Source organism: Moschus berezovskii, chromosome 13 (genome assembly GCF_049115385.1).
Source record: "Moschus berezovskii isolate FMDL1 chromosome 13, NW_MosBer_1.0, whole genome shotgun sequence".
NCBI lineage: Eukaryota > Metazoa > Chordata > Mammalia > Artiodactyla > Moschidae > Moschus > Moschus berezovskii.
In genome coordinates this window covers 70,856,914-70,873,574 of record NC_142472.1, presented here as the reverse complement: position 1 = coordinate 70,873,574, position 16,661 = coordinate 70,856,914, and the positions used below count along the sequence as shown (strand labels likewise).

The 16,661-nt window shown below is 43.9% G+C and overlaps 1 protein-coding gene across 3 annotated transcripts in view; it reads right to left on the bottom strand.

Annotated features, from left to right (window-relative positions):
* Positions 1-3,330: 3,330 nt before the first annotated feature.
* The window catches only part of LCP1 (lymphocyte cytosolic protein 1), a 104,808-nt gene continuing 91,477 nt past the window's right edge, over positions 3,331-16,661 (bottom strand). For 2 of the 3 annotated variants that reach the window (XM_055426073.2, XM_055426074.2), the window contains exons 14-16: positions 10,791-10,914; positions 7,371-7,495; positions 3,331-5,337 (exon numbers count right to left, since the gene is read on the bottom strand). In XM_055426073.2, coding sequence (XP_055282048.1) covers positions 5,205-5,337; positions 7,371-7,495; positions 10,791-10,914 — 382 coding nt within the window. In that variant the 3' untranslated portion in view covers positions 3,331-5,204. The remainder of the gene's footprint in view (positions 5,338-7,370; positions 7,496-10,790; positions 10,915-16,661) is intronic. The other variant, XM_055426072.2, reaches the window with a different exon arrangement.

Here is a 16,661-nt window from a genome sequence, read left to right as displayed (position 1 = left end):
ACAAAAAACGGGGAGAGAGGACATTGTGGAAACAGCGGTCCTTGGCAGCCGAGTTTAATTATTGGAATTTTATTAGGAAACTGTCAGAGGAACTAGATTTCACAAGAGGCTCAGTCAGCACTGCTGACTCCGGTTATGGGATCACGGGCTGGCAGAAACGTACCATGTCAAACTCCCTAAGCAGCGCCAGCATTTAATCCGAGAGCACTGTGCATCTTGGGGGCAGGGGGACAGAGAGCAAAGGCTGATGACAGCTCCACAGCTGCTGACTGACAAAAGGAAGAGTGACTGCGGGGAAGGTGGGCCTTGGAGCCACCCAGGTCCACCGGGAGTCCAAGGGGATGTCTCATGTATTAAGGATCAGTCCAAGATGGGCTGGTTTAAGGTGGACTGAGTTTCCATACTTTTTACAATCGAGACCACAACTGTGCTCCAAAGCACAGACTAGATTGTGTGTGTGTTTTGTTGTTGTTTAGTTGCTAAGTCGTGTCTCACTTTTTTGCGACACCATGGACTGTAGCTGGCCAGGCTCTTCTGTCCATGGAATTCTCCAGGCAAGAATATGGAGTGAGTTGCCATCTCCTTCTCCAGGGGACTTCCCCACTCAGGGATTGAACCCCTATCTCCTGCTTTGGCAGGCGGGTTCTTTACCCCGAGCCACCTGGGAAGCCCAGATGTGTTTAGGTCGACAAAAATCACTAGATTGGCTGAGGCTTGAAAAGCCCCTCTAGTCCAGTGCATTGCCTCAGCCAGGCTTGAATGGCATAATTTCCAAACAAACAGGAATCCATCCCCTTCTAAAAACTCCGCTGAAAGGTCTGTTTTGCAACTTTTCTCCCAATGACTTCTCTCTGCTTGGCATCTCTCAGTCAGGAGACATTTGTTCATGTCTAATACAAATCAATTTTAAAAAGTTAACCAGCTCTCTTTAAAAATCTAGTAAGTCCTTGGCACTGCTAGGGACGTGAACATGATGGGGCATGGTTCCTGCCCACTTCTCACTAGTTGGAGCTCAACTTTTCTGTAAAATGTTGCTAATCTTTCCTTCAGAAATAACTTCCCCCCTGAACCCCCATAGGCTTCCCTGGTAGCCCAGATGGTAAAGAATCTGCCTACAATGCAGGAGACCTGAGTTTGATTCCTGGGTGGGGAAGGTCCCCTGAAGAAGGGAATGGCAACCCACTCCCGTATTCCCGCCTGGGGAATCCCAAGGACAGAGGAGCCTGGCGGGCTACAGTCCATGGGGTCACAAAGAGTCAGACACGACTGAAGCAACTTACCTACATGCACATAAGCCCCCATACTTCATTTATAAATTTGTTATAGCAGTAATCACATTCTGCTTTTGATTACATTTTCCCCATGCATATTATCTCCTTGCTGGATTAACCTGCTTTAGACAGAAAATGGAAAAGATGGGAAGGGTTCAAGCCATCCTAGCTCAGGGCTCTTTGTCAAATACTTTGAGAAAACTTCAAAGGAAGATTTAAGCGTTACTTTCCAATGTTCAATATCTTTGCCAGAGCAGAAACTTAAGTACCTATTAAATGAAAATGAACACTCTGAGCACAAGAAGTGGACACAGTCTTCACTGTGACTTTATTTGCTGTAGCAAAGGATGGAACAACCTAAATATTCAATTATCGGCCACTGGTTAGATACAGGTTGGTACATCCGTATGACAGCATACTATGCATCTTTAAAAAGACTGAGGCAGGTCTCTATTTGCCAACATGGAGCAATTGCAAAGGTATGGTGTGGAGAAAATGCACAATGTTGTGTGTGGCATGCTAACATTTCCAGTAAAAAATATGTGTGTGTGAAACAAGAGCACAGCATGTTTCTAGAAGGATACAACTGAGGGATTGGGACCGAAGGAGTGGTGGGCTGATAAACCAGCTCTCAGGGGATAAAAAACCCTATCTGTAGAGTCTGATTGTTTATGTGGTAAAATACCCTCATCCTGGCCAACTTCAAAATAATATGTTCTGACAATTGGAGCCAACTAGAATCAAGGTGAGCTGGCTTCAAAGACACAGGGGTGGGAAGGTGGCGGGCTTTCCACTGTAGAGCCTTTGGTACAATTTTACTTTCTGATGTCATACTTGGATAGACTAAAATGTTAGTAATAAACTCTTAAATTTTGAACGGACTTCCCTGGTGGCCCAGTGGCTAAGACTCTGTGTTCCCAATGCAGGGGGCCCAGGTTCCACCCCTGGTCAGGGAACTGGATCCCACATGCTGCAACTAAGAGTTCACATGCCTCAACTAGAGATCCCATATGCTGCAATGAAGACTTGGTGCAGCCAAATAAAGAATTAATCTCAAAAAAATAATCATGAGATTACACGGGTTAAAAAAAGAAATATAACTAGTGGGATGTCCACTAGAGTGAAAAAAATTAAAAAAGGAACTAGCATTAAAAACCTAAAAAAATCTTTTAAGAAAAACCGTCCTGCTTTGATTGCTATATTCCATTGCCTTCCAGTCTGCAAGACTCTTAGTTTTCCTCCCTTGATAGTATTCTGCTTACCTATACCTGTTCATTCCTCCTGGTCAGGACCTATCAAGGCAGTCTTACATACAAAAGACAACACTTAACATTAGTAACCTCTCAATATGTAGGTAAGGCCACTACCTTGAACGTGTAGAAGCTGCAGGAATATTAGGCCAGGAAAGAGCCATCTCCAAAGAGTGCTGCTGGAGAAGCCGGGACACACAGCTTAAGCACAAGAGCCCAACTTTCCAGCAGCTGTGTGGGTGAGGGACACCTCAGGAAGTCAGGATGTGACCATGCTGAACAGCAGACTGCCCAAGGGAGCCAGTTACAGCAGAATTCTTCAACCCTCTGATCATCTTCTGCAGCATCACCCCCGCCAGTCCATGTGAGGCCCAGCCTAGGGAGGAAACGCCAGGGACTGCCTGCCCCAAAGATTCCTCCTCAAATCTCTTAGAAGCCCTTTCACACCAATCCCCAAGTATAGCTTTTGGGCACGACTGGGTTCCATGTGTTTCTGAGAATTTGTGTCTTACCTTTCATTTTGACCTCCTCTTGGTCCGACTCCTGCGAACTTACTCTTCAGCTTTCAGCTACAATATTTCTCCTTCGGTGGTTTCCTCTGTTGCAAGCCCATCTCACCCTGCCCTCATCAATTACTCATAGCACCTGTCAGTGGATTTGTTTTCCCTGATCAGTCTCTCTCGATCAGCTGAGCTCAAGGCCTGCGTCATTTATGGGTATATTTCCAAAACCTGGCACATGTAGGCCCTCAGTGCATGTTAGCTGAATGAATAACTTATAGGACACGCTCATGAAACCTTCAGAAGACGTCCGATATGGGGAACATTTTATTTGGAGAGATCTTGATTGAGCATTATTTTATCTTCATTTTCCATTAAGGCAGTAACATTCCTCCTGGAGGCAGATGGGGGAAGAATCGTCTGGGGGCTATATTAAGTGCAGATTAAGACAAAGCCAACCACTTTGCAATCAGATGCAGCAGAAATACAGATTATGGGCTGGGAGAAGCCATATCTCAGCTTCCTGAGCCCACTGACAAGGAGCAGACCAGGGCAATGCATTTCAGTCGCTTTGAAATATGACTGAGTTTCACTACACACCACCCCTAAAGCAGATACCTCCTCCATGAGCCCTTCCACCATGACAGAAGGGGTCTGGCATCGGTGCACAATGCTCTGTTGCTATTTAGCCTTTGGAAAGTTTTCAAGGAAATTGCAGTCTATTAGAACTGCTCAAGAGCACAGTGTTCCTTGGGTTTTGTTTAGGAATTCTTTAAATATCCAGTAAATTAACTCTTCATAAAGTGACTGGGCCAATTCCTAGCCAGCCTGATACCTGGCTACGTATGTGTGTATGTGTGTTGGTGGGGGTCAGGTTTGGGGTCGAGGTGGGGGCACTGTTCATTGGCACATATGACCCCTGGGAATTTGGGGGTACCAAAAAAGTAAACATTGATCCTATGACCCGGCAGACATCACACACACCATGATCTAAGAGCAAATGAAATCAGAGAAAGGCAGTTCCCAGTCACCAGATATTTAGCCACTCTATAACTAGATCTAATGAAAGCATTAGTCGCTCAGTCGTGTCCGACTCTTTGCAACCCCATGGACTGTAGCCCGCCAGGCTCCTCTGTCCATGGAATTCTCCAGGCAAGAATACTGGACTGGGCTGTGTTTCCTTCTCCAAGATCTAATACGCAGGGCTAAATACACAGAGAGGCAGCACCTGAGACCAGAAACTTTGTTATGACTCCACACTACCCTCTAGTGGTTTGCTGCTCAATGACACCCTCCTTGAACACTACCTTCCACCAACAGTTAAGAATCTATCTTAAGGCACGGTATTTAAGATAGTAGATCTGGTCAGAGCCCAGATCCTAGGGTTAAAAACAGAGGGCTTCTCATTGACTGAAAAAAGAAAATCTGATGACATCTGGGACCCTAGTTTTGAGAAAATGCTCTGATGATAAGTCTTAGTTCTGAAGATTAGCAGACACAGTTCTAAGAAAATGTTCTGATGAAAAGTCTTAGGTCTGGAGGTTACCAGACACTCTTGGGGACCCCAATACAGCCTGATTTGTCAGATGACCCAGAAGGCCCAGAGAGGAGGGTGGCCAGCAGAGGGGAGCCACAGAGAACGCAGGCTCTGCGGAGAGCAAAGTCACAACAGGTAGACACAGGTAGAAGGGTGACAGGAAGGAGGCTTGTAACAGAGCAAACGCTGGCCTCCAGAAGCCAGCTTTAGGGCTGGTTTCATGATTCTCCCCTCCGATGATTCTCCCCTCCTGGTTCTCACCCCAAGCAAGAAGGCAGACAATGTAAGCTGGTTTGAAAGATTATGTTAAAATGAACTACACTTGAGACTTCTATACCTGACTACAACGGCAAAGGCAGGAAAGGTGCCTGGGAAGTAAGATCTCTTTTTCTCTACATTTTCAAGAAGCAATCAATTCAATGATAAAAAAATATTTGTAAATGAGACTGGGTCTTTTGCAAAGAATAAAGCACTTTTTGTTAAATACATGAAGGCTACTTGGCTGAACAGATATACATTTTTTTTGGAACAATGTATAATGTCATCCAGTTGAAACTCTGGAATGGCTGACTCCTCCTGTGCTTCCTGGGAGCCCGGGCGTGAGCAGCCAGAGACCCGCACACGCCCCTGCCCCGCCTGCTGGGCCTTACACCCTCCTCATTCCTTTCCCCATTAGGCAAGCGAACACGGTCATGACCATCTTGGGGTTCACTTCCACCAAGTCTTCTGGAAGCGCATACACTCTCGCTCCAATTTTTCGGGCCATAGAGATGGCATACCTAAAAGAGAAAAGAGGGATGAGGGGAGCTTGAGCAAGTATGAAGGGGACCCCTCAGGGTCAGCGTTATTGTCATTCTATATAATATATACTATATATCCCACGAAAGAAAGTGAAAGTGTTGGTCACTCAGTCGTGTCTGAGTCTTTGCAACCCTATGGACTATAGCCTGCTAGGCTCGTCTGTCCATGGAATTCTCCAGGCAAGAATTCTGGAATGGGTTGCCATTCCCTTCTCCAGGGGATCTTCCCAGACCCAGGGATCAAACCCGGGTTTTCTGCATTTCAGGCAGATTCTTTACCATCTCAGCCACCAGGGAAGCCTTCTACACTGTAAACTATCTACTATGCCGAGGTCACTCCTGGTACAGCTTGACCAATCAATCACTGGTTTCCTCTCAAGGTTTGTGGGCAAGTCTTAACTTGACAAAGCTCCCAACTCCATCAAAATTGCTGTCCAGCCTCGTGATGATTACCAAATGTATTATTTGTCCTTAAAGAGCTTCCTAGCTCCCACCACCTTTGGTGCTTACTTGCTTGGGCTCTACTGTGGCAGAAAAAGTCACAGACCTCAACAAGAGTATGTGCGAGGGAAGGACTGCAGACTCCACTTCAGCTACAGAGCGTTGTTTACAAGGCAGGAAAAAAGAGGAAACACATCTGTAATACCATGACCCTACCCATCAATTCTTTCTTTTTCGTAAAAATCTTTTTTGGCTGCAAGGAATATGGGATCTTAGTTCCCTGACCAGGAATTGAACCCACACCCCCTGCTTTCGAAGCTCAGAGTCTTAACCACTGGACCTCTGGGGAATTTCACCCTGCCCCCCATCCATTCTTTTCTTCCTTCTTCCATTCTAATTCTTGCCCACATGCATGCGTATTTATTTATGCTACCATAATTGTAGAATAACCAGAGTTTTATACTACACATTTTTCACCTAAGATTACCATAGCTGCATCAGAATATTTTTGCTCTATTTATAGTTACAGGAAGATAGTTTTATTAGTTGTAGTCTACTTGCAAATGAGCCCTCACTATTATTATCTGGCAGTTCTTTTATTCTGCTCGTTCGTTATCTAGCAACCTCTTACAATGGCTGCTCCAGAGATTCTACATTCCACCCAAGGCCCCGTGACTTCCTCCACTCTTCTGAAATAACTTTACTCGCACTTTAGTGACCACATTAATTTAAGAGCTCCAGGCAAGAGTATCCCTATTCTTTCTCCTTGTCCATCTCTCAGTCACTTCCTCTATATTAATGGTTAATGAAGTACAATTAATTTTTCCATTATAAAATATAGAGGAAAAGTTGTTCAAAAATTAGAAAACAGAACTTAAAAAATATGCATGATCTTGCCACCATAGCCATTTTTAGGATTCTATATTTTGGGCTTCCCTGGTGGCTCAGACGGTAAAGAATCTGCCTGCCATGCAGGAGACCCAGGTTCCACCCCTGGGTGGGGAAGATCCGCTGGAGATGGGAAGGGATACCCACTCCAGTAAGAATACTGGAGAATTCCACGGGCAGAGGAACCTGGCCGGCTACATGGTGTTGCAAAAGAGTTAGCAACTACACAACAACAACCCTCACTCTGTGTGTAATGCAAAGAGCAGCTGCTCTCAAACTGGTGACGACTCTGGCCTTGAACTCCACCCTGCCCAGGCACATCCATGGATATTCACAAATAGGGTGTTTAACTCCGCCCCCACCATGTACAAACTCTACTCAGGAAACCTCCTATAGATTATGACAAGGAAATTAGAGTTATGAAGTTGTAGGCTTGCTTATCAGTTGGAAGTCAACTGTTTTGCATTTCAATTGCTATCAGTTGTGTTTTTGTCGTGTTCCCTTTCACACCTGGAGCCTTAAACTGTCATTGCACAGCAGCAAATATAAGGGTGATGGGACGCAATAAGTCATGAGAATAAAAGGCATCAGTAGTGAAACTACATTGTCTGCAGGGAGGCATGGGCACCAGACTGCACAGCTACCCGCTGCTTCCCTCCCTGACCTCGGGCTTGTTTACGTACTTTGCGTTGTTGAGTTTCTCTTCATCATTCAGGTTCTCCGTCTTCAGAAGGTCATAGTTAATGGAACCTGGCTGAATGGCATCGATGAGATCAAGGACTGGCAGACTTGTGCTGATCTTTGGGTCCTACACAGAGAGAAAGCATGGGCTTCATCAATATGCTCCCAAGTTACTTCTGTTTGGCTCAAGGAAAGTGGGTGGTTCATTTTTCGGTTGCTCCATGTGGCATGTTCCCTCATAGTTCAGTTGGTAAAGAATCCACCTGCAAAGGAGACCCCAGTTCGATTCCTGGGTAGGGAAGATCTGCTGGAGAAGGGATAGGCTACCCACTCTAGTACTCTTGGGCTTCCCTTGTAGCTCAGCTGGTAAAGAATCCACCAGGAATGTGGGAGACCTGGGTTCAAAAGATCCCCTGGAGAAGGGAAAGGCTACCCACTCCAGTATTCTGGTCTGGAGAATTCCATGGACTGTATAGTCATGGAGTTGCAAAGAGTAAGACAAGACTGAGCGACTTTCACTTTCCATATGACATGTGGGAGCTTAGTTCCCTGACCAGGAATGGAACTTGTGTCCCCTGCGTTGGAAGTGTGGAGACTTAACCACTGGACCACCAAGAAAGTCCCTTCTCTTTCCTTTTAAATATGAAATACATACGTCCTGGTCTGGGAAATGCCACAGTGTGGCACATGGTGTTTCAAACCAAGTGGTATTTCTCTAGGGGGCATCAGTAGTTTCCTGAGGGCTCACTATGCCTGCCAACAGGCAGGGAGTCATTCACCCAGAGCTGTGAATGCATGAAACTCTGCTCTCTCTCTTGGGTACCTGAGAGCACAGACAGGGAGAAGCAACTGCATGTCACCATCTAAGCACAGTCAAGTCTAAACACCTCATACCTCGAGAGTCCAAATCAGAGTCAATTCTAACCAAGAAACAAGACACGGGACCCCTGCAAGATGCTAGGTCTCCAGCACAGGCCCTCTGCAGAGGTACAATAATATTAAAAAAAGATAGGAAGGGTAGGGACTTCATTGGTCGTAGTCCAGTGGTTAAGACTCTTCCAATGCAGGGGATATGGGTTCAACCCCTGCTCGGGGAACTAAGATCCCACATGCTGCGCAGGACAGCCAAGAAATTAAAATGAATGAAATAATAATAATAAAATAACATAAAAGATAGGATGGGTCCATTTTTACTTATTTCTGGGTAATATAAGTGAAAGTCACTCAGTCGTGTCCTACCCTTGCAACCCCGTGGACTATAGCCCACCAGGCTCCTCTGTCCCTGGAATTCTCCAGGCAAGAATACTGGAGTGGGTTGCCATTTCCTTCCCCAGGGGATCTTCCCGACCCAGGGATCAAACCCAGGTCTCCTGCATTGCAGGCAGACCCGTTACTGTCTGAGCCACCAGGGACGCCCAGGTAATATAAGACCTACCACAAAATTAAAATCAATATACAGACAACCATACTCTAATTTCCATTGTTAGCCAGAGCTGCTATCTCCATAGAATTTTTGGTGAAGAAGCACAAGGAAAGCAAAATGGAGAGACTGGGGTTTCAGCTTCTTCCCTAGTTCCTTCCACAGCCCTGGGGGGTGGATGGGCAGCGAGGAGGCCAGCAGTCAGCAGCGTTCATAGGCGAGAGGGCCAGGACTGTTTCCATAGTGGCTAATGGGGGGTGGGCTATGCTCAGCTTTTGAAAGGTTGCACTTAAAATCCCAGTCTGGTGCTCTGCAATGACCGAGAGGGGTAGGACGGGGGGAGGGGAGGGAGGCTCAAGAGGGAGGTGATATATGTATAATTATGGCTGATTCACATTGTTGCACAGCAGAAACCGACACAACATTGTAAAGATTAAAAAACAACAAAAATAAATCAATAAAAAGAAAAAAAAAGCAACGTGGGGCTAATTTGACATTTTCCTTTTGTTTTTTTCTTTTCTTTTTTTGACCTCTTTTGTAATGACTTGGTGAGAAGACAGGAGAAAATTCACCCTGAGCATCACAAGGAGAAAAAAAAAAAGTCAAACATTCCGAAGAGGAACACCCCAGAAACTGCCAGGTAATGCAATGGGCTGCGTTCCTGTAAAGTGGCAGCTGTTCTACCAAGAGATGCACTCCCGGGACTGTTTAACCATCGTTTCATAGCCATGGTCACGTGACCTACAGACAGACTCTGCTCTAGAACCTCACCTTGCAGTAAAAGGTGCCTTCCCCTCCCTAGTGGACACCTGCAATTACTAGCTGTGACTTCAGGAGTTAAATGAGCCCCAGGTTCCTCATTATACAATCAGGAAAATGATGGGACTTCCCTTGTGGATCAGTGGTTAAGACTCCATGCTTCCGTCACAGGGGGCACAGGTTTGATCCCTGGCCAGGGAACTAAGATCCCATATGCCACGCAAAGCAGTAAAAAAAAAAAAAAATCAGGGAAATGGTAAAGCTATCTTCACGATATCTGTGAACAAGAGGGCCTTACAAATGCGAAGGCCCTGGTCCTCAGAGTGCAGTCTATCCTGGGAGAGCCCTTCTTCACCACCTTCCCTAATCTCTTTCTGGAAAGATTTGCTCATGTCAATCACCAGTCTCTGCTTCAACTGCTGCTCAGCTCTTCAGACCAAACGAATGGTAAGCGGAGGGCAGACAGAGCTGGCTGTTTCCTGTGCTGAGCTCACAGAGTCCAGGCACCCCGGTATAGCCCAGCCCAGCCCAGAAATACACCCCCTGCCCTTTCTGGAAGGGGAGAGATTTTCACTTTTCTCTTGATTTTGAAGCAGAGGATTGACATCATGACAAACTGCCTTACCCACCCTGTTAATATAACTCTGAAGGGGTCCCTCCCCCAATCTTGACCTTTAAATCAAGAAAATGTAGTTATGATGGGACGCCGACACTATACTGTGGATCAAGTGCTCAGGGCCCTTGAGAAAGAATCCAGCTAATGTTAAAAACATGAAATAAGAAATGTAATAAAATATAATGCTGTTATTAATAAAAACGGGATTTGGATACAAGTACACAACTGCTTTTTTTTCTCAAAAAAAAAAAAAAGAGAGAGAATACCCAATGGGAGATCTTCTAGCATTTTACATTTCACCCTCATCATGTTAACAATCTGAACCATGGAGCTGTGCATGCTTAAAAAAATACTATATTTTACATTACTTTGGGAGAACAATGCCTAAAATCCCTTATAAAAAATGACTGGATTTTAAAAATTTATTATTAGGGAGGAAAATGACAAGAAATTTGTCAATGAAACAGCCTATGAACATCAAAACAATAATGGGTCACTCAAGCAAAATCAAAATGGGAGGGGTGCCTCAAAGACCTCATACTGAAGGTCGCTCTTGAAGACAGAGTGAAAGCAATAAAGATAAGCATAAAGCTCAGGTGGCTGCGAGCAGGAGACAAAGCACGTTACCTTGAAACTAGAGATGGATGAATTCTTCTCCGCTTCCTTCAATGTTTCATTCACCCAGTTGACAATAGTGTCATCATTGACCTTCTGCCCACCTCCAATTTCTTCAAGAATATTCAACGTGTACCTGAACAAAACCAAGAATGATTTCTGGAGAAAAGTCACTAAAGAACTCACAATTGTATAGCACAGGGAACTCTTCTGAATACTCTGCTGCTGCTAAGTCGCTTCAGTTGTGTCCAACACTGTGCGACCCCATAGACAGCAGTCCACCAGGCTCCTCCATCCATGGGAGTTTCCAGGCAAGAGTACTGGAGTGGGTTGCCATTGCCTTCTCCGTCTCAATACTCTATAATGACCTAAATGGGAAAAGAATCTAAGAGAGACTGGATATAGGTATTTGTATAACTGAATCACTTTGCTGTTCAGCAGAAAGTAACACAACATTGTAAGTCAACTATACTCCAATAAAAATTTTAAAAAATAAGAAAAAGAATTCACTATTCACAGAGTTGCCAACACAGAAGTTTTAATTTTTTCCTGTCGCAGAAGACGGCCTGGATACCATTACATTTGAGGAAAAAGGAATATGTAATAACACTTGTTCCTTTTAGAATAACAAATAGAACTTTATAGGTAGAGTGTGATGCAGAGCAAATGCCACCGTCATTGTGGGAAGGGAAAGAGGAAGGGAAGCAGGGAAAGAAAAATGAAGCAAAGGATTTGAACCAGTGGTGCTTTTCTTAAAGGAACCATGAAAATCAAGGAACAATTCAATGTTAGGCAAGCCCAAGCACATATATTCAGACAAGACTATCATTCAAAAGACATATGCACCCCTACGTTCAGAGCAGCACTATTCACAACAGCCAAGACATGGAAACAACCTAAATGTCCACTGATAATGGATAAAGAATACACACACACAAACACACACACACAGGAATATTACTTGACGCAAAAAGCATGAAATAACGCCATTTACAGCAACATGGATGAAACTAGAGATGATTGTACTAAGCGAAGTAAGCCAGAAAGACAAACACAGTATGATATCACTTATATGTGGAATCTAAAATATGACATGAATGAACCTATCTACAAAACAGAAATAGACTCCCAGACACAGAGAATAGATTTCTGTCTGCCAAGGGGGAAAGGGGTGGGGAAGGGATGTACTGGAAGTATTTGGGGTTAGCAGATACAAACTGTTAATTATAGAATGGATAAACAACAAGGTCCTGCTGTACAGTACAGAGAACTGTATTCAACATCGTGTGACAAACCATAATGGAAAAATATGAAAAAGAATGTATAAATAAACATATATGCATATGCATGTACACCTAAATCACTGCTGCACAGCAGAAATTAACACAACACTATAAATCAGCCATAGGTCAATAAAAAACGAAAGCCCAACCAGCTAACATAACAAAGAAAAAACATAAAAGCTTCCTCGGTATAAATCAGAAGTAGAAATTAATCTCTAGATCATCTCTAGTTTGAGAGTAAGAATTGCCTTTGAGACACACAATTATGAGAAGTGTGGTGGTGGGGAACGTTATGATGCTTCAAACTCTTAAAATTCCAGGGAGCAGAGAAGACTCGCCATTCCCCAAGCTGATCCCTCTCAAAAGGGAAATGGAGAGGCAAGCAGTGAGCAAGTGGGCGGGTTGGCTGGCCTCACAGTTCAGTCTCGTTAAGAGTTGGGGGGAGGTGGTCAAATTACCCACGAAAGACTGCGGTTTCAGCGTGTGTCATCCAAACTGAAATTTAAGTCTCCGGCCTGTCTGGAGGGCCTCCCTAAATGAGGTCACCCTCCGCCCAGGATTTTGCTTACATAACCCATTGGGTATCTTCCTCCAGTTACTGCTTCTGTGGAAAACACCACCCTTCATGATCTCCCACACGGTTTTCAAGTGTTATCTCTGAAAAAGGAGTAATGACCCACTTTCTTCAGATGAAAGCACTTCCCCATCATTGGCGATGGGGAGGAAAAGAACTTCTGCAATTTTTCTTCACCAAAAAATAAAATTGGGCGGGGGTGGGATGCTTCCCTGGTGGCTCAGTGGTAAAGAATCTGCCTGCCAATGCAGAAGACATAAGAGATGCGGGCTCAAATCTCGGGGTTGGGAAGATCCTCGGGAGGAGGAAATGGCAACCCTCTCCAGTAACCTTGCCTGGAAAATCCCATGGACAGAGGACCCTGGCGGGCCACAGTCCATGGGGTTGCAAAAAGTCAAACTCAACTTGAGAGATGGAGCACATGCGCATGTACACGTATTGTTGGTTCACTTTGCTGTATAGCAGAGCTGTCTATGGGGTCTCACAGAGTCGGACACGACTGAAGCGACTTAGCAGCAGAAACTAATACAACTATAAAGCAATTATACTCCAATAAAGATTAAAAAACTGAAATGGCCCCATGAGTCCCAGCTTTAGGCTGGGTCTCATCCAACAGCAGTGGCTGGAGGGGCTGTAATTATGACTTTCGTGCTTTCCTGCCATCGAACTTGTGGTTTATTTATATAACATGTGACCCTGAGGGACAAACCTAGATGCTCTGTTTTCCATAGACCTGTCTTATCCCCAATTCACTGTCCACAGCCTATTTGATTTGGAGAGAATTCCCTCCTGTGCCTGTTGCAGACTTGTGCTCCTTTGCTGGAGTCTACTTTTGCTGTCTGCTGGAAGTCTACTTGCCTCAGGCTTGTGTCTCCAAATTTATACACACACAATCTGCCAGCTTTCCAATCTGAGACCAATTTCCAGGCTACTAAAGGGAAAGGGAGGTTTAGGCTCTGATTTGTTTTTAGGGGGAAAAATGACATGCCATTTATTGTCCAGATAAATGACCAAATTAACACATCTGTGCAAACCAGTGACGTAAATTTCAGCTAGAACTGGCTCTAAATTTATTAGCTCTGTTAATATGTGGCACACAGAGAAAGAAAAAAATCCCCTTCTGCTGGAATTTACATAATTATCAGTCATTTCATCACCTTTAACAGTAAGGAATTTCTCTGTCCATTTTCTTATAGGAAATTATTATTATTATTTTTTAATCTTTTGACCATGCCACACAGCATGTATGATCTTAGTTTCCCGACAGGGATCAAATCATGCCCCAAGCATTGGCAGCTTGGAGTCTTAACCACTGAACCACCAGGGAAGTCCCAGCAATTCTTATATAGTAATGACTCATGAGAAATAGGACTTATTAACCAAGAAGAGACTCAGCTCAAACTAGCCCTTGTTTTATATATACCAGCCTTAAACTGTGAAGTTGGGTCACATTTTTATAAAACTTTCAGAACAAAGATCATATTACAAGGTGATTTTCAGATATTATAAAATTCAAAATAGAATAGAGTTGGTCTATTTTTTTAACTAAAACAAAATATCAAAGATTCTTTCATCTTCAGATCCAAGAGTCAATTGAACTGTGGCAACTAAAAAGACTTTGGTTTTCAAAGCAATCAGTACCAAAAGCCATTCTGTTAAGAATTAAACACACACGGGAAATAAAATAGTGGGGAGTTCAGAAGGCGTTTCTGAAAATACACTGGTAAGAACAGCTCTTAGGAACTTTCAGCAATGTTCTAGATACAAGCAGTGTAACAGGGACGAGAGTTAAAGCTGCTTTAGCTCTGGTGTTTTCTGTGCCAGAGAAACCTATGACATCCGCCTTTGATCATTAAAGAGATCCCAGTTGAGAAAAGGGTAATGGAGCATCATACTTGATAAAGCAAATGTAAATCAGGTAGTGATTATGATCACTTCTGATCACCCTCCATCACCTGGGAACATTGACATAAGTACTCTGAGGACTATTATAAATACTAGGACCTGCAGACAGTAGCCTGGGAAGAGAGCTTCTGTGCTTCCAGAAATGACAAACCTTGTCTCTGCCATTACCTTGTTAGATATAATGGAATGTGACATATGGTTTCTGGGGCTTCCTTCCAGGCAGGAAAATGAATAAAGTCACTCTAACATAGCTTCTAATTAAGGAATGGAAGACTTCTGCCTGCTCAGGGCTATCAGTATAGGAGGAAAAGGGCAAAGCATGTAAAAGTAAACTAGCTAATGCTTATAGTTTTGCTATCTAGAATTCTCCCCAGGCTCATGCTTTTGTACCAAAAATTGTTTACTTTTCTCATCATTTATCTTCCATTTGTGTATCTTATTATATTCTACTATTGATTAAATAATTTGCCCACAGAGCTCTCACATTAATCAAATTTATATTTGGCTCTAAAAGGTATGTACATGAGTTTGAGTGAACTCTGGGAGACAGTGAAGGACAGGGGAGCCTGGTGTGCTGCAGTCCATGGGGTTGCAAAGACACGACGGAGTGACTGAACAACTAAAAGGTATGTAAAGTTCTCTGTTATAGAAATAGCAGGAAATTCTGCTCCTGTTCATGATGGAATAACAGGAACCAGACTGACCCTTCTGCCTTAAACACATAAAACACAGTGAAAAAATATGAAATTGTGTTGTCTAGACTTTGGACGACAGGAAGCACAAAAACAGGGGTCCCTGAGAGAAGGAAAACAAATGTGGTGAGCCCTAAGATTGCCCCAGCTTATTGCACAGAGAATTCCCAGGCTGCAGTGCAGGGCAAGAGAACTCAAACAGAGCATGACAGTCTCGATGAGTTGACGGGACAGGGTGGAGAACCCAAGGAAGCCACAGGGCTAGAATGTGTGTGGTAGAACAGCAGAGAGAAGACAGCTGCCAAGAGAGCAGAGTCATCCAGAACAAAAGCTCCAGAGATCGTCAGCTCTACCTCGAGTGCTTAGCAGAGTGCGACCTGGTACATGCATCTGAGCAAATTACACTGAGGCTGGGAAAAGAACTTGCAGAAATGAATGGGCAGAGCAATCCTTGGAGTTCACACAAGCGTGGGATACATCTGGCTCCCACCAGTCAGAGTAGACAAATCTCATGATATATGGAGCATCAAGTAAAGTACTCAGATGAGATTATCTCAGTATTGAGAAGCAAAATTAGCTCGAGATTAATTAAGATTTTAAGTAAGCCCCCAAAGGATCAAATTGTGTTTAAGTAACATAACTGCATCCCACCAGTCCATCCTAAAGGAGATCAGTCCTGGGCATCCATTGGAAGGACTGATGTTGAAGCTGAAATTCCAATCCTTTGGCCACCTGATGCAAAGAGCTGACTCATTTGAAAAGACCCTGATGCTGGGAACGATTGAGGGTAGGAGGAGAAGGGGACGACAGAGGATGAGATGATTGGATGGCATCACTGACTCAATGGACGTGGGTTTGGGTAGACTCCGGCAGTTGGTGATGGACTGGAAGGCCTGGCGTGCTGTGGTTCATGGGGTTGCAGAGTTGGACATGACTGAGCAACTGAACTGAACTGCATCCCAGGACAAAAATCCAAGAATATTTAAAGGAATACAGAAATATCTAGCAAACGGCAAGGTAAAATTCATAAAGCCTTTCATACAGTGAAAAATCAGTAGGCATTCCAGGAAGCAAGAAAGTATGACCCATAGTGAGGTTAAAAATCAATTAATAGAAACAGAAAAAGCAGTTATTATATTCTATAGCTCAAGAAGGTTAAGGAAAGAGATATAGGAGATGTCAAAAAGACCTCAATCAAATTTCTATACATGAAAACTATAAAGTCTGAGATGAAAAACATATACACCAAATGGAATTAATGGTAGACACTGTAGAAGACAGAAGTGAATTTAAGACAAGGCAATAGAAATTATCCCAAATGAAACAGAAGAAAAAATGAAACGCACTCATCTCACATGCGAGTAAAGTCATGCTCAAAATTCTCCAAGCCAGGCTTCAGCAATACGTGAACCGTGAACTTGCAGATGTT